The sequence below is a fragment of the Artibeus jamaicensis genome, unplaced genomic scaffold, assembly GCF_021234435.1.
Source record: "Artibeus jamaicensis isolate MK-2021 breed Jamaican fruit bat unplaced genomic scaffold, CSHL_Jam_final scaffold_612, whole genome shotgun sequence".
NCBI classification, from domain to species: Eukaryota; Metazoa; Chordata; class Mammalia; order Chiroptera; family Phyllostomidae; genus Artibeus; species Artibeus jamaicensis.
Window position 1 is genome coordinate 14556656 of NW_026522049.1, and position 16284 is coordinate 14572939.

The 16284-nt window shown below is 47.9% G+C and overlaps 1 protein-coding gene across 1 annotated transcript in view; it reads left to right on the forward strand.

Moving 5' to 3' along the window:
• Positions 1–16284, forward strand: part of NIPA1 (NIPA magnesium transporter 1) — a 35012-nt gene that overhangs the window by 11763 nt on the left and 6965 nt on the right. Inside the window, exons 2-4 of the mRNA XM_037132717.2 lie at positions 9725–9772; positions 10736–10826; positions 16011–16171. Of these exons, the coding sequence (XP_036988612.2) occupies positions 9725–9772; positions 10736–10826; positions 16011–16171 (300 nt within the window). The remainder of the gene's footprint in view (positions 1–9724; positions 9773–10735; positions 10827–16010; positions 16172–16284) is intronic.

Genomic DNA, 16284 nt, shown 5'->3' on the forward strand with positions numbered 1-16284 from the left:
TCTGGCCCACAACCCAGGCATGTGCCCTGACTGGGAATCAAACCAGTGACCCTTTGCTTCACAGGCTGGTGCGCAACGCACTGAGCCACACCAGCCAGGGCCCTTTGAATTCTTTTTAAGGCTTAATGTTATTTCTTCTGGGTAAATGTAGTAGAGTAACAGTGCTGGATCATGAGCAGGCATATAATTAAGTTTTAAGAAGCTTCTCAACATTTCCCACTGTAATTGCACCACTTGACACTCTCGTTAGCAATGCGGAGAGTTTCAGAGCTTCGCACTGCTCTCCACATCAGCTGTTGTCGTCCCTTTAATTTTAGCCTCTCTGGTGGTACAGAGGTGTCTGTCTCACTGCGACCTCATTGTGCATTTCCCCGATACCTAATAGTATTGAGCATCTAATGAGTTTATCAGCCATTCGTATGCTTTTTTTGTGAGGTGTATTTTGAAGACTTTTGCCTACAATTTATTGGGTTGTGTCTGTTTATTACTGATTGGTTCTGTGTGCATCTGTTTCCTGATATGAGTCCTTTGTCAGTTACGGTGATTGCAACTGTTTTGTTTGTGGCTTGTCTTTTTATTTTCCTCATGGTGCCTTTGGAAGAGCAGAAGTTGTATCGATGAAGTCTAACTTTTTTTTTCTCTGTGGGTTTTCCTTTTTGATTTCTGCCGAAGAAATCTTTGTTTCCTCAGGTCAAATGGCCTGCTATGTTATCCTCAAGGAGATTGATAGCTTAAGCTTTAACCTTCAAGTCCATCAGCTGTCTTGAACTAATTGTTGTGTATGCCTGAGCGTGAATCAAGGTTCAGTGTCTGCCCTGGTGATACCCACCTGGTTCAGCACATTTGAAGGGACTGATGCTTCACTCTGTGTTTAGTGATATGTCTGTTTCTGAACTCTTCTCTGTGTTATTGTGTCTGTCTTTCCCATGCCCGTATCATACTGTCTTGATTATGCAGTTATTTTTAAAAATATTTTATTTATTTACTTTTAGAGAGGAGAAGGGAGGGAGAAAGAGAAGGAGAGAAACATCAATATGTGGTTGCCTCACAAGTGCCCCCTACTGGGGACCTGGCTCACAACCCAGGCATGTGCCCTGACTGGGAATTGAACCTGCGACCCTTTGATCTGCTGTCCGGAGCTCAGTCCACTGAGCCACACCAGCCAGGGCTGTGTAGTTTTACAGTAAATCTTAAAATCAGCCAGTGTAACTCCTGCAACTTTGTTCATATTTTTCAGGATTGCAAAACCATGTCTTTTTCCCCCTCTAAGATCTAATTGGCTTTATTGAACAGCACATAAATTGGGTAGCATCTCAACACAGCAACTAAAAGGGATCTCCCCAAAGTACGCATTTCTTCAGGAAAATAACTTCTCCATATCTAATAACCAGCACACAAAAGGACTTCAAGTACTAAATCCATTCCCGGGTTCCTGAATACCAGTGTTCACGTTGATTTGAATTCATGCCCTCATGTCACTTGTGGTGGTGGTATCAGAAAGGAAAATTCCTGACAATTGTTGGGACTTCCGCCAAGATGGAGGCATAGGTGGAGACGCCGTGCTTTCTCACACAACCAAGTTTAGAGACAACTAAATATTAGCAACAGAAAACACAACCAGAACACAGAAAATTGAACTTTTCAGAAGTCTGTTAACAACAAATTCTTCAGCTTGACCGGTAAGAGGGGTGAAACCAGCAGCTGGTGGAGCGGGGTTGCACAGAAAAACTCGGTCAGATGGACTCAGGCACGTGGAACTCAGGCGCAGGGTTGGACCTGGTGGGTAACTCAGCAAGCGACCGCGGGGAAACAGCAAGGGAGCAGGGCTGCGGGTTGACTGTGGTCACGCATTCCTGCGTGGATAAACAAGCGAGGGAGTGGGCAATTGGATGGGACCCCAGGGGTCCCCGCAGCCAGCGGCAGCGGAGGGCGCCGCCATGTCCACTCTGACCCCGCCCCACATACAGCGTCATAACCCAGCGACTCTGAGTGGCCCTGCCCTGGTGAACCACCTGAGGCTCTCTTCCTCACCCCGAAACAGCAGAGGGGGCCGCCATTTCCCCGCTCTGACCACGCCCCCACATACAGCGTCACAACCCAGTGACCTGGGAGTCCATCGCTCCGCTCCTCATACTTAACGGATGCGAACAGAAAAAATGTCTCAGAAGATCTCAAAGCCCCAGAGCCTATAAATCTAAGCGATGAAGAAATAGCAAAACTCTCAGACGCATAGTTTAAAACACTGGTGATCAGGATCCTCACAGAACTGGTTGATTATAGCCACAAATTAGAGAAACATATGAAGGTGAAACTAATTGAAATGAATGGAATTGTACAGGAAACCAACAGCGGTGAAAAGGAAACTGGGACTCAAATCAATGGAGTGGACCAGAAGAAAGCAAATAATGGCCAAACAGAAAAGAGTGAAGAAACAAGAATTCAGAAAAATGAGGAGAGGCTTAGGAACATCCAGGACATCTTTAAACATTCCAACATCCAAATTATAGGGGTACCAGAAGGGGGAAAGGAACAGCCACCAGTGGAAAACTTATTTGAACAAATAATAAAGGAGAATTTCCCCAATCTGGCAAAGGAAATAGACTTCCAGGAAATGCAGGAAGCTCAGAGAGTCCCAAAGAAGTTGGACCCAAGAAGGAACACACCAAGGCACATCATCATTATATTAGCCAAAATTAAAATGAAGGAGAGAATCCTAGAAGTAGCAAGAGCTAAGGGGACAGTCACCTACAAAGGAGTTCCCATCAGACTGTCAGCTGATTTCTCAAAAGAGACCTTATAGGCAAGAAGGGGCTGGAAAGAGGTATTCCAAGTCATGAAATCCAAAGACCTGCAACCAAGATTGCTCTATCCAGCAAAACTTTCATTTAGAATGGAAGGACAGATAAAGTGCTTCTCAGATAAGATCAAATTCAAGGAGTTCATCATCACCAAGCCCTTATTATATGAAATGTTAAAGGGACTTACCTAAGAAAAAGAAGTTAAAAAAACATGAACAGTGAAAGGACAGCAAACTCACAGTTATTAACAACCACACCTAAAACAAAAGCAAACTAAAAGGACAGCTAGATCAGGAGTGGAAACATAGAAATGAAGATCTCAAGGAGGGTTAGCAACAGGGGAGTGGGAGGAGGAGATGGGGGGAGAAGGTACAGAAAATAAGTAGCATAGACAGTAGATAGAAAATTGGGGGAGGGTAAGAATAGTATGGGAAATATAGAATCTAAAGAACTTGAGACACATGGGCATGAACTAAAGAGGGGGAATGGTGGGGGTGGAGGGGAATGAAGGGGGGAATAGAACAATTGTAGTGGCATAATCAATAAAAAAATAAATAAATAAAAGAAAGGAAAATTCCTTAGTTTGTAGTCATTTTGTAAGAACTTTGGACAAACTATGTAGCATCTTTTCACACATGTTTTAAAGGAAAATCATGGCACTCCTGGGTTAGGAAAGGACCTAGTGACCCATTCTTGCTTTGCTGTTCGAAGTGACTTCTGTTATCAGGAGCACACAGGCGTGCGGACACTTTGTCTGTAATCAGAAGGCAAATAAACTAGGTTACAGTCTGTATTTTTGTGCTAGAAAGTCATATTCTAAGGACATTTTCGATGCCCATTTTCCACGAAGCTGGAGGTTCACCGCACCGTGGATGGAGAGCTTCCCTGCCAGCTGACACCCCCAGCCCGACAAGTCCCTCTTGTGTTTGCACAGCGCTTCTTTGTCTCATAGTTCCACCATCATAAACAGCTCTCAGCTGGCACCCAAGGTTTCCAGCAGGAGGATTTAGCCAGAATTTCACTCTTGCTCCCTCTGCAGGCCCCCCCCAGGAATGGAGGCGGGGAGGCCCGAGAGTTAGACACACAGGCGGAAACCCCTCCGTGCCCCACGATTCTGCGGCTCCCTACCCTTCCTGAGGCCAGAGGGCCCGAGTCCCAGGTGTTCACTGGGAAAAGTGGACACAGGGGCGTAGGCTTGAACAGGTGCCTCCTGGCGGTGTCAGGGCAGTGATGCTTGAAGGTGCCACTGTGACTAAACCAAGTGGTTTTAGGGCATAAGAGAAAAATATCTATGACGGGCCGAGGGCCAGTGTAAAATGTGGACAGCTGGGAGTGTCTGAAGGGGCCTGGGGCAGCCAGCTCAGGGAGGGGCCGGGCACAGCCGGGTGGGCAAGCCCAGCCATGGACTGCCTGCAGGGCAGAGCGTGGGGGCACTTCTGGCCCGAGGCCCTTTGGGGCCACTTGGAGAAGCTTCACTTTGATGTACAGCCAGGGGTGTGCATCAGGCATCCAGACAGAAAATCTGATGGACTTCATGTCCACAGAAGGAGAAAAATTTTGCCTGATGCTGGCTTCAAAGGGGAGGGTGACCTTTTGCTGGATTTCAGCAGCTCCTGGGCGGTGGGCGGGCGAGTGCATTTCCTGAAACCTGAGACACTTTGAACTGACCTAGACCCTTGAACAAAAGGGAGACTAAAAACTTGCCCTTTGCCCGGCCCTGAGTTCTTTGTAGCCCAGCCTACCACACATTTTAGAGATTTTATTTATTTTTTGAGAAATGGGAAGGGAGAAACATCGGTGTGTGGTTGCCTCTCATGCGCCCCCTACCGGGGACCTGACCCGCAACCCCAGGAACGTGCCCTGAGTGGGAATCAAACCAGCGACCTTTTAGTTCGTAGGCCGGCACTCAGTCCACTGAGCCACACCAGCCAGGGCTGAACACATTTTGAATTACTGGTTTGAAATTGTTGTTAATCTGACTGCTGCCTGCATGTGTCCTCTGTCTCGTACGTGTAATATATGTTACTTCTTATTAAGATTTTTTTTTTATTTATTTATCTTTAGAGGGGAAGGGAAGGAGAGAGGGAGAGAAACATCAATGTATGGTTGCCTCTTGTGTGCATCCCCTGCAGGGAACTGGCCTGCAGGGACCTGGCCTGCAACCCAGGCATGTGCCCTGACTGGGAATCGAACCGCCATCGTCTGGTTCACAGGCCCGCGCTCAATCCACTGAGCTACACCAGCCAGGGCTGTTACTTCTTTCTGTGTCTTTGTGTGTCTTGTAATCCATTTTCAGCTCTGGTTTTTATTATTATCCAACCATGCCGTCCCTCAGCACTCCTTTTCCCTGGGCTTTTACACCTGGCTCAAGCACCTACTTAGAGTCCATCTTTCATTTTTTTGCTTCTCTTTCATGTACATCAGAAAATTGTATCTGTAATCATAACATCAGTAAGCAATAGTAATAGCTTATTCGAACATAAAATGTTTCTCATCCCAAATGTGCAGAATGAGCAGAAGAACTTGCCCTGTTTCTTCCTGGTCCCCCTTAACTCCTTGGAGACCTAGGAGGACAAAAGGTGAACACAGACCATCGGGAACTCACATGAAGATACAGAAATCTCTGCAGAATGGTCCTGAGGCCCATCTTCTTGGTACCCGTGAACCGCAAAAAGATGCCATTTTGAAAGACAAGGCTTTCACATCGAAAGCACTGTCTGAGGTGGCCTGATCCTAGGCTGGGGCCTCAACCAGCACCTGCTGCTCCTGAAGCTGAATAGGACCCAGGTTGCAGGAAACACCAGAGGTCTGCATTCAAGGCCACAGCATCAGTGCAGGGCGGGCTGCAGACACCGAAGGCTCCAAGCGCCCCGGCCACGTGCCTTTGGTTTGTGATTCAGGTGCAGCAGGCTCAGCAGTGGGTCAGCCTGTGCCTCACAATGACAGGAGAGCTGTAGAACTTAACATGATCAGGCCTCTGTTTCTTCTCTTATTTTTAAAGATTTTATTTATTTTTAGAGAGAGAAGATGGAGGGAGAAAGAGAGAAACATCAATGTGTAGTTGCCTCTTGCATGCCCCCTACTGGGGGACCTCACCCGCAAACCCAGGCATGTGCCCTGACTGGGAATCGAACCTACAACCCTTTGGTTCACAGGCCAGCACTCAATCCACTGAGCTACACCAGCCAGGACAGGCCTCTATGTCTTAAGCTTTTGTGTGTGTGTGTATGTGTGTGTGAAAATATACATTACCTAAAACCACTTTAACCATTTCTAATTAATTGTACTGTTCAATAAATGTTAAGCACATTCATGTTGTTGTGTAAACATGATCACTGTTCATTTTCAGAACTTTTTATAATTCCGTCTGACATATGACCCATTGAACAGTAACTCCCCACTCCCATCCCTCGCCCCCGTGACCACAGTGCTACAGTCTGTCCCCACAAGTGCAGCTCCTGCAGGGACCTCATAAAAGGGCACTCATGGAAGAGGTGTCCCTTTTTACTGGCTTATGTCACTTAGCATTTTGCCTCTAAGGTTCGCCTATGTTGTCACATGCGTCAGAATTTCATTCTTTTTCAAGGCCGATGAATAGCCCATCTTACACCGTTTTGCCTAAACTAAAAAAGAGCAAGTCCATTGTATTTTGTCCAATTGTTCGTCCATTCATTCATCATAGACACGCGGGTTGTTTGCTCCTTTTGCCTTTTGTGAATAATGCTGCCATTAGCATGGGAGTGCGAATGTAGGTGTTCAGGTCACTACTTTTAGTTCCAGAAGTGGAGTTGCCGAGTTATATGGCGATTTGATAACTGCATAACTGCCGTGCAGTTTTCCAGCCTCACTGATGCGTGCAGAGGGTTCAGTGGCTCCGCGGCATCGCCCCGCGCCTGCTTTCTGTTTGCGAGTGGTCATCCTAATGAATGTGACCTGCTCTCTCCTCATAGCCTTGAGTTGCATTTCCCTAAAGATCAGTGAAGTTGAACATCTCTTCATGTGCTTTTGGCCATTGTTTTAAATGTCATTGTTTTAAATATCTTCTTTGGAGAAAGGTCTGTTCAAGTCTTGTGCTCATTTTTTAATTGTTTCTTTTCTTTTTTTGGCTCGTGGTTTTCTGTCGCTGACTTTGGGTAGTACACGGTAACATCTGTGGACACTGATTCTTCTCCCTATTTCTGGTGTTTGCTTGTTTTTATTTAAAGATTTTATTTATTTTTTTAGACAGAGGGGAAGGGTGGGAGGAACGGAGGGAGAAAAACATCAATGTGTGGGGACCTCTCACGTGCCCCTACTGGGGACATGCCCTGACTGGGAATTGAACAGCTACCCTTTGGTTCACAGGCCAGTGCTCAATCTACTGAGCCACAGAAGTCAGGGCTGTTTGTTTATTTGTTTAGTGAGGGGGCCTCTGTGGGTGCAAGATGAGCCCATCTAAGCTTCTGTGCTAGAGACTCACTGTTCGTACTGAGATTTAGTAGGTTTTCTTGAATAAATGTGTCTTGGTGGACTGTATACTCTGGACAAATTCTAGAGACTTAAAAAATGTGTTTTAATACTTGATTCACTAGTTAGGGCTGTTTTGCTAAAGACCTGGCCCATGAGCTTCCTCACACCCGTGTTCTGGAGGTGGACTCACGGTCTTTCATTCTTAAAGGCCCAGCGCACATGGACCGCACCCTCTTCAACAGACACGGTGCGGTTAGCACACCCAGGGATTCATGTGAACTCTGTGCTCTGCTCCACAGGGCGAACTGGGTGCATTTTAGGTTCAGCTGTAGTCTGTCACTCACTAGGCTGTGTGGGTCACATTTGTGTCAGACACACTGAGGAGGACAGGAGCGGCTGCCAGGGCCACGCCCTCTCCTGCTTGAGGCTGTCAGCGGAGGCAGAGCTCCAGGCCGTGACAGAGGTACCTGTGTCCAGGGCCATAGCTCCGAGTGAGGGCGCCCGCGAATGGTTCGGGTGCCGCTGCCCAGCAGAGGGCGCTGTTGGCTGAGTGCTGTTCCCTGGCCGCCGGCTCAAACTAGGCCAATTGCCAGTACTGTCCTGTCTCCCACTGTGCACCAAACGTAGTGTTTAGTCACCAGAGTCCTTAGTCCCCTGCCCTCTGCCACAGGTGTTAGCCTTCCTATGTCTTTCATGACCTCGCTGCTTCGGAAGGGTACAGGCCAGCTAATTCCTAGACTGTCTCAGCTTCCTCCTGATTAGATACAAGTGATGATGCACCTTGGCACGGGCACCGCAGAGGTGACACTGTGCCCTCCCTGGTGACCTCTGAGGAGGCACAGGACGCTGGGTTGTGCTGTTGCTGGTGCTGTTAGCTTTGGCCGCTGGGCTAAGGTGGTGTCTGTCAGAGTTTGCAAGAACGATAAAGATAACTTTTTCTGCCCCCGCCGGTGTGGCTGAGTGGATTGAGTGCCATCCTGCAGGCTGAAAGGTCACTGGTTGGGTTCCCAGTCAGGGCACGTGCTTGAATTGCGGGCTGGGTCCCCCATTGTGGGCGTGAGAAAGACAACCACACATTGATGTCTCTCTCCCTCTCTCCCTTCCTTCCCCTCTTTCTAAAAACAAATAAAATCTTCAAAAAAAACCAGATGACTTTTTCTTTTTATAATTACTGACAAACCAGTGGAGGTGACTAGGAGACCACGTGACAGCGCTGCTCCTCAGCCGCCCTTCACCCACTCCTGTCACTACTCAGTGATGCTTCCTGTTTTAAGTCGCTTGTTCCTGTGAGGTCACCAAACGGTGGCATTGTGACGCAGCCGTTCCTCCCACTGGGTCACTTTGTTTTTAAGTACTTACCATGAGGGCCATAGCTCTGCTCCTCCTTGTGACGGGCTGGCTTTCTTCGGTAATCATTTCAAATTACTGATAATTAAAACGTCCAATCAGAAGTAGGTACTTTACCCTGAATGGAAAGAAACTTCCGTGACAAGGAGCATTTTGGCATACCTGAAGGACAAAGGTGCGTCTCAGAGGCAGGGCGACCCTCTTGCTGAAGGCGCTGTCACCCAGCAGGAAGTGAGACAGCTGTGGTGGACTGAGGGGAGTGCAGGGGACTCGGCAAATGCCCCAGCACCGAGGGAGGGCGCAGGCGTGCTGCGCTGGTAGTTGGCAAAGAGCCACACCAGAAAGGTTCCAAATTATGCTGAGTAACCTGTAAAATAATTTTGTATGAATTGGTTATAGTAAATGCATGAGAAACTTGCACGTTGAAGAGCAAATCTTATTTGAAAGGAACATAAAACTTTACTCCAGCCCTGGACGGGGTAGCTGTCAGTTGGTGGGATCATTGTCCCTTAAACCCATAGGTCATGGGTTTGATTCCCAGTCAGAGCACATGTGAGAGGCAACCGATTGATGGCTCTCTCTCTCTCTCTCCCCCTCCATCCCTTCCCCTCCCTCTAAAAATCTATAAGCATGTCCTGGGTGAGGATTATATTTTTAAAATTTTTATTCCAATAAATATATGTGTCTGGGGGGGTGTTGCACCCCTGGACCCCAAATCATAAAGGTTCAGCTTGTTGTTCGGGTCAGCTTGACTTGGTTGCAAAAAGCATCTGCCCCTTTTAGTGGCTTGTCATGCTGCTATTTGTAGACTAAAAAGATTCCTGAGTTTGCAGTATGACATTCATTATTCTTTCAAAAAACTTTAATATATATTCAGTGTTAGAAAGAGAGAGAGATGAATTTGTTGTTCCACTTATTTATACATTCACTGGTTGATTCTTCTATGTGCCCAGACCAGGTAGTGAACCCGCAACTCTGGTGCATTCAGATGACACTCTAACCAACTGAGCTATCCTGCCAGGGCATTCTGTTCTTTTCATTTTTAGTTTTCATGTAATTTCTCTCAAGTATGCAGCTTGTAACCCTCTTGCTTCTTGCCTTCCTGACATTTCCATGTCGCTCTCTTGTAGGTACCTCCTATTTAACGGACATCGTGTGGTGGGCAGGCACTATTGCAAGTAAGTACCCTGTGTAGTGAAGAGCTTGTTTTCTTTAAGATCAGTCATTCCCCTGGCAGGACTGGGAGGCGGGGGAGGATGAGCTGGGGGGCAGGGGTTGGTGGAGGTGGGCCTGCAGTTAGCCCTGAATTTAGCCCAAGCCGCCCTCTCCTGGGCCCAGAGAAGCTAAAATAGCTCCTGCTTACGCAAAGTTGGGCTGTTGGCCTTTGGTGAAATTACATGTGTTTGCTGAACGTAATTGGTTTTACAAAGGTGGCTTTCTTCCCTCAGCCTTAAGGACCAGATCATGTGCTGTTACCGAAAACACACTTCATATACTTAGAACTTTTAAATATATAAGAGAAAATGACATGCGAAATTTTAGAAAGAACACGAGGTTCATTTGTCTCACATTGCCTTTTCGTTGAGAAAAGACTTAGCAGTCGTGATGGCTTTCACGGAGGAGCTCTTATTTAAGCTCTCCCTCCCTGCCACTCCTGCGGCGCTGTGTCAGTGCAGCCCAGAGGCCGACACTGGAGCAGGTCCCAGGCTATTTCAGGGACACGGGGAGCCCGGCATGATCCGTCTTAAAACAAGGGTGTTTCAGGGAGAGAGTGGAAATATACAGTGTTGCACCCGCTGTCAGTCACTGACTTTAGCCGGGGAATTTCCAGAGACTGATGAAGCTGCTCCCCAACCTATCGGCTTCCTGACTGGGGCAGGTACAACCAATCAGAACAGTGACTCGAGCGCTGCTCCACAACCAATCAGGACAATGAGGTGGGGAGAGGGGGCGGGCACTGCTCTCCCGTGAGGTCAGGACCCTTAAACATGCAAATGATACTTCTTCCGCAACAAGTGGTTTCTCACAAGCCCTGGAAAGCAAGTGGCTGGTTCGAGGCCCAGTCTCCCGAAATACAACTCTGATCCTTGATAGGAGAGAGCGCTGTCATTGCAAATGACATCCTGTGATTCTCTTCACAGTGGCTGTTGGCCAGATTGGAAACTTCCTGGCTTACACAGCGGTCCCCACGGTCCTGGTGACGCCCCTGGGTGCCCTGGGAGTGCCATTTGGGTGAGTGCTGGTGTTCTGTGTTTTGGTTTTTAATGTGCCATATATATCAAATGGAAACTTTTCATTTTCAATGTTTCTGTTCAAATAGTAAGAGGAAAATTGTAACTGAAGACAGGTCTTCGGTGTTCTCCTCTATATGGTTTAGTTTCATTCCTTCATTCCTCAGAAATTTCTTTTTTTTTAAGAATTTATTTTTAGAGTGAGGGAGAGAAATATCGATACGCGCACCCCCTGCTGGGGACTTGTCCAGCTACCTGGACATGCGCCCTGACTGGGAGTCCAACCAGCAACCCTTTGGTTTGCAGGCTGGCGCTCCATCCGCTGAGCCACACCATCCAGGGCTATTCCTTTAAACTTAGTTGTGTGAATTGTTAACCCTTGTCTTAGAAATGTGCTTTAGTATATTTCAAGTCCTAAGTTACTCCTGGGGATCAATGAGTGGCATGCTGCATTCTCTGAGTTTGCCCTGGCCCATGTCCAAGAGCCTAGAGTTTTCCCGATGCCTTGGGAAGTGCTTCAGAGAAATCCTTAAGCAGCACTAGTCAGTTGGTATTTTATTTGGGTGCCTACCACCCCCTGCTGGACACTGAGCGCCACCCCCCCCCCAACTCTGGGAAACTGGAGGTTGGGACAAGTCACACCTGGGTGCCACTGGGTGTGCGACAGAATTCACGTCTCACCAGAGTCAACAGCAACTGGATCCCCCAGGAGAGGGCTGTGGTTTAGTCTGGAGCACGTTACGCTGGGAAAAGAAGAGTTGTCTCGAGCCACACATTCAATACACAAACACTAATGCAAACTGATGAGCAAAAGACAGGTTTTAAGTAAATTTCTGATTTTGTGTCGGGCCACGTTCATCATCATCCTGGGTCTCGTGTGGCTGGGGGGCTGCAGCGTGGACACCCCAGGTCTGGGGTGAACCCAGAGGGAAGCAGGGCTTTGGGTTTTTACTGGAGTCAGGAGGTGAGCTGGGCGGGGGTGCCCACCCTCAGGCCGGGGCGTGCCAAGCGACTGGGGACAGCGGGACCCACGCACACGCTCAGGCCTTCTCACCAGGCTGCCCACACGTGGGGCACACAGGAAAAGGGAGGAGAGAGGACATGAAGGCTCCCGGCCACCACCTGACGGCACAGATGGAATCTCTTTATTATACGTTATTATACAGAAAGGACTAACACATCTCTTCCAGTGAACCTACTCGTATTCTGTTTTGCTTTTGAAGAAATCATGAAGATGTGATAGAAGAGAAAGAAAACCCAAGGTTCTCATTCATTTAAACATTGATCTTCTGTCATGTTCCAGACAGACCCTGAATCCTTGCGCAGACATGTGTCTGTGGTGGATATAGTAATTAAGTAACTAATTAATTAATTTGTTTATTCACCCTCACCCAAGGGCATGCTTACGATTTTTATTTAAAAAATTTAAAAAATATTTTACTTATTCACTTTTAGAGGGGAAGGGAGGGAGAAAGAGGGAGAGAAACAGCAATGTGTGGTCGTGTCTCACACGCCCCCTACTGGGGACCTGACCTGCAACCCAGGCATTTGCCCTGACTGGGAATCGAACTGGTGACCCTTTGTTTCTCAGACCTGCACTCAGTCCACTGAGCTACACTAGCCAGAGCTGCTTACTGATTTTTAGAGGTTGGGGGGAAGGTAAGGAGAGAAATATCGATCAATTTTCTCTCGCTCACACCCCAACCAGGGACCAAACCTGGAACCTACGTGTGCACCCTAACCGGGAATCGGAGCCATGACCTTGCAGTTCATGGGACAATGCTCCAACCTGCCAGGACTATGATGGATGGATCTAGTTTTGTGTTTTTAAGCTTTAAGTGTCTCTGGTCTAAAAAGCATGAATATATTTTGCATGGGCAAACCTTTGAAAATGTGTCTCTACAATAGCATGCTGCCCCTACCCGAACATAAGGCAAAGATCATACATGGCTTGACATCATTCTGCATGTTGGTTGGCCCCAAAAATCTCACGTTGCCTGAGTGGTGCTCATGCTGGAGAATCGTTACTCCAGCTTCCCAGACCTTAGCCTCAGTGTCTGATTCGCTCTCCTGAAAATTAATCAGGTAAACAAACAACCCAACCCTGCGATCTTTGCACATTTAAGTGCAGGTGTGGAAATGCCTTGCCTGGTTAATTTCCAAAGAACTGTTCTGATGGACTTCGATAATTAAGGTACCTCACCGGAAATATTCACTGCTCCAAGTCTTCAGAACACGTCACTCATTAAAAAAAAAAAAAAAGGTGAGGTGTTATTATGAATAAAAAGGCTGCCTTTAACTGAGGATCCCAATAAAAGTTTTTTTTTTAATATTTTATTCATTTTATATTTTATTTATTTATTTTTAGAGAGAGGGGAAGGGAAGGAGAAAGAGTAGAAGAGAAACATCAATGTGTGGTTGCTTGTTGTGAGTCCCCTGCTGGGAACTGGCCTGCAACCCAGGCATGTGCCCTGACTGGGAATCGAACCGCGATACTCTGGTTTGCAGGCTCGCGCTCAATCCACTGAGCTACGCCAGCCAGGGCCATTCATTTATTTTTAAACAGAGGGGAAGGGAGGGAGAAAGAGAGGGTGAGAAACATCATTGTGTGGTGGCCTCTGGTGTGCCCCCTACTGGGGACCTGGCCAGGAACTCAGGGATGTGCTGTGACTGGGAATTGAACTCACGACTCTCTGGTTCACAGGCTGGCACTCAGTCCACTGAGCCACACCAGCCAGATCCAGTTCTCCCATCTTCTCAGAGTAGGCCTTCTCTGCCAGTTAGCCTTCTCCTACTGCAAACCTCCCATCTACTGAATACTGGCCCTTCTCTTGAAGCTTAGGGTATAGGAACCTTGGGGCTGTAACACAAATATGCATCACCTTTGTCCCCTGATAGGGGCGCTATTTGGGCTTCTGCCTAAGTCATGGTTTCCCAAATACCTGGTCTTACTGATCTCAGTACATGCTTGTTGCCACTCCCTTTGAAAGGCCTTTTCATTAAAGTTAACAGCCTCATGAGCCAGGCTTGTTTCTGCCTGTGTTTTCATGCACAGCAGCCCAGCCCTCCCCACTGTGGCAGAGCCCGCCTCCCAGGCTGGTTCCGGGCCCACCTCCTCCCACTGCTGAGAGTCCCCCTCCCCCTTCCCCTCGCCCTCTGGTTCCCTCCTGTGCAGAGTTACTCAGAGCCCCTGGACTGTGGGTTCTGATGTCACTCGTTGGCTCTTTCAGTGACTCTCTGCTGATGCCCCGCGCCACTGCTGGGCTCTCTTGAGGGACAGACACAAAGGCTGTGAGGGAGAGGATGACAGCCTGGGCTGCACAGGATTGTTGTCACCATGATGTCACCTCCTGTTAGCTTGGTGGCCTTGGGTTCAAAGTAAGCCTTCCTGAGGCTTAGTTTCTTTATCTGTAAAATGAGAATTAAAAAGGAAACAATTCTGTTTGGTCTGGCCTGGTGGCCTCCTTGCAGATGTTCCTGGTCCCTGATGGCCTTCCGTGTTACACTAGGAATGTGGCCGTGCCAGTCTCAGGATTTCCTAAAGGCCCAGGGTGTCTGCCTGGCCCATGGGGCTCAGTGGGTCGGGTGTCGTCCCGCAAGATGAAAAATTGCCAGTTCAGTTCCCGCTCAGGGCACATGCTTGGGCTGCAGGCCAGGTCCCCGCTAGGTGGCACGCAAGAGGCAGCCACACATTGATGTTCCTCTCTTTCTCCCTTCCCCTCTCTCTAAAAATAAATAAATAAAATCTTTTTAAAAGGTGGTAAGGCCAGAGTGGGCCCTTCTTTTAAAAAACAAAACAAAACTTACTTTTCTACTCTGGTATATTTCATACCCACAGAGCAACGCCACAGTGAGCTGTGTGCACACTCACTGTACACTGGCTACGCACAGAGTTCATACAGAAACCCTGTTTGTGTTGAATAGTGTTCGACAAATTTCTGATCCTTCCACTCTTAGAAACTCAAAAGCAAAATACAGCTATATAGAAAACGTAGCCCCTCTCTCGGGCTCTCTTCTTCCTCAGGGGTGCCCGGAAGACTGTGCTGCAGCTGCCCGCATTTCTCAACGGGCAGCATTTTGGATGGGAGGGAACTGTGGGCACGGCCCGGATCGGGCTGGCCTGGCAGAGGGCGGCAGGTCATTCTGCTTTGGCTGCTGTAGAGGGAACAGGCTCCGAGGCAGAACCCTGCCATTCTTCCAAAATTGCATAGCTTTTGTATCTTACGTTGTTTTAGTTTGTAAACTAACCCTATGGAAATAAGATAATTAAAAACTAACAAGGGTTGCTAGGAGAACCCGGGTAAGAGTTGAGCCTTAACTGATAGGCCTGAGTGACTCATTCCTGTGGAAAGTGGTTACTCCAAAACTGTGAAGCTTTTGAATAAAGACTCCTTTCCTTTATCACCTCCCCCCCCAAAAAAAAATAGAAAAGAAAAAATGTAGCCTCATAGTGTCAGCAATAAAAAGTTTTTTTGAGCCCTGGCTGGCGTGGCTCAGTGAATTGAGCACGGGCTGTGAACCAAACGGTTGCAGATTCGATCCCCAGTCAGGGCACATGCCTGGGTTTCAGGCCAGGTCCCCAGTGGGGGCCACGTGATGGGGCAACCACATACTGGTATTTCCCTCTTTCTCTTTCTCCCTTTCTTCCCCTTTCTAAAAAAAATAAATAAATAAAGATCTTTAAGAAAAGAGGGGAAGGGAAGGAGAGAAACATCAATGTATGATTGCCTTTTGTGCATCCCCTGCTGGGAACTGGCCTGCAACCCAGGCATGTTCCCTGACTGGGAATCAAACTGCTATCCTTTGGTTCGCAGGCCCGTGCTCAATCCACTGAGCTATACCAGCCAAGCCAAAAAAAATTTTTTTTGAAAGAAAATGTGGCTTTTCTACGCTGGTTGGTTTGGCCCAGTGCATTGAGTGCTGGCCTGCAAACTGAAAGGTTGCAGGTTCAATTCCCAGTCAGGGCACATGCCTGGGTTGTGGACCAGGTCCCCGGTAAGGGGCATGCGAGAGGCAGTCACACATGGATGTTTCTCTTTCTCTCTTTCTCCCTCCCTCCCCCTCTCTAAAAATAAATAAATACAATCTTTTTTTAAGAATGTGGTTTTTCTAAAGTAACTGCATTGTGTAGTCACAGGTCTGATGGTATGATTTCAACTCTTGATTTCTCTTCTTTTAATCTAAGGTCCATTTTAGCCTCTTACCTTCTGAAGGAGAAGCTCAACATCCTGGGCAAGTTGGGGTGTCTGCTCAGCTGTGCAGGCTCCGTCGTGCTGATCATCCACTCCCCGAAATCCGAGAGTGTGACCACGCAGGCCGAGCTGGAGGAGAAGCTGACCAATCCAGGTGACCCTTTCTAGCCTGCAGGGGTCCCATGTGAGCCTCTGCTGTCTTGCCTCTAGCACCTGCGCTGTCCTGCTGGGTTAACTCGGGGACCGCACGTTGGGGACCGCCTGTGT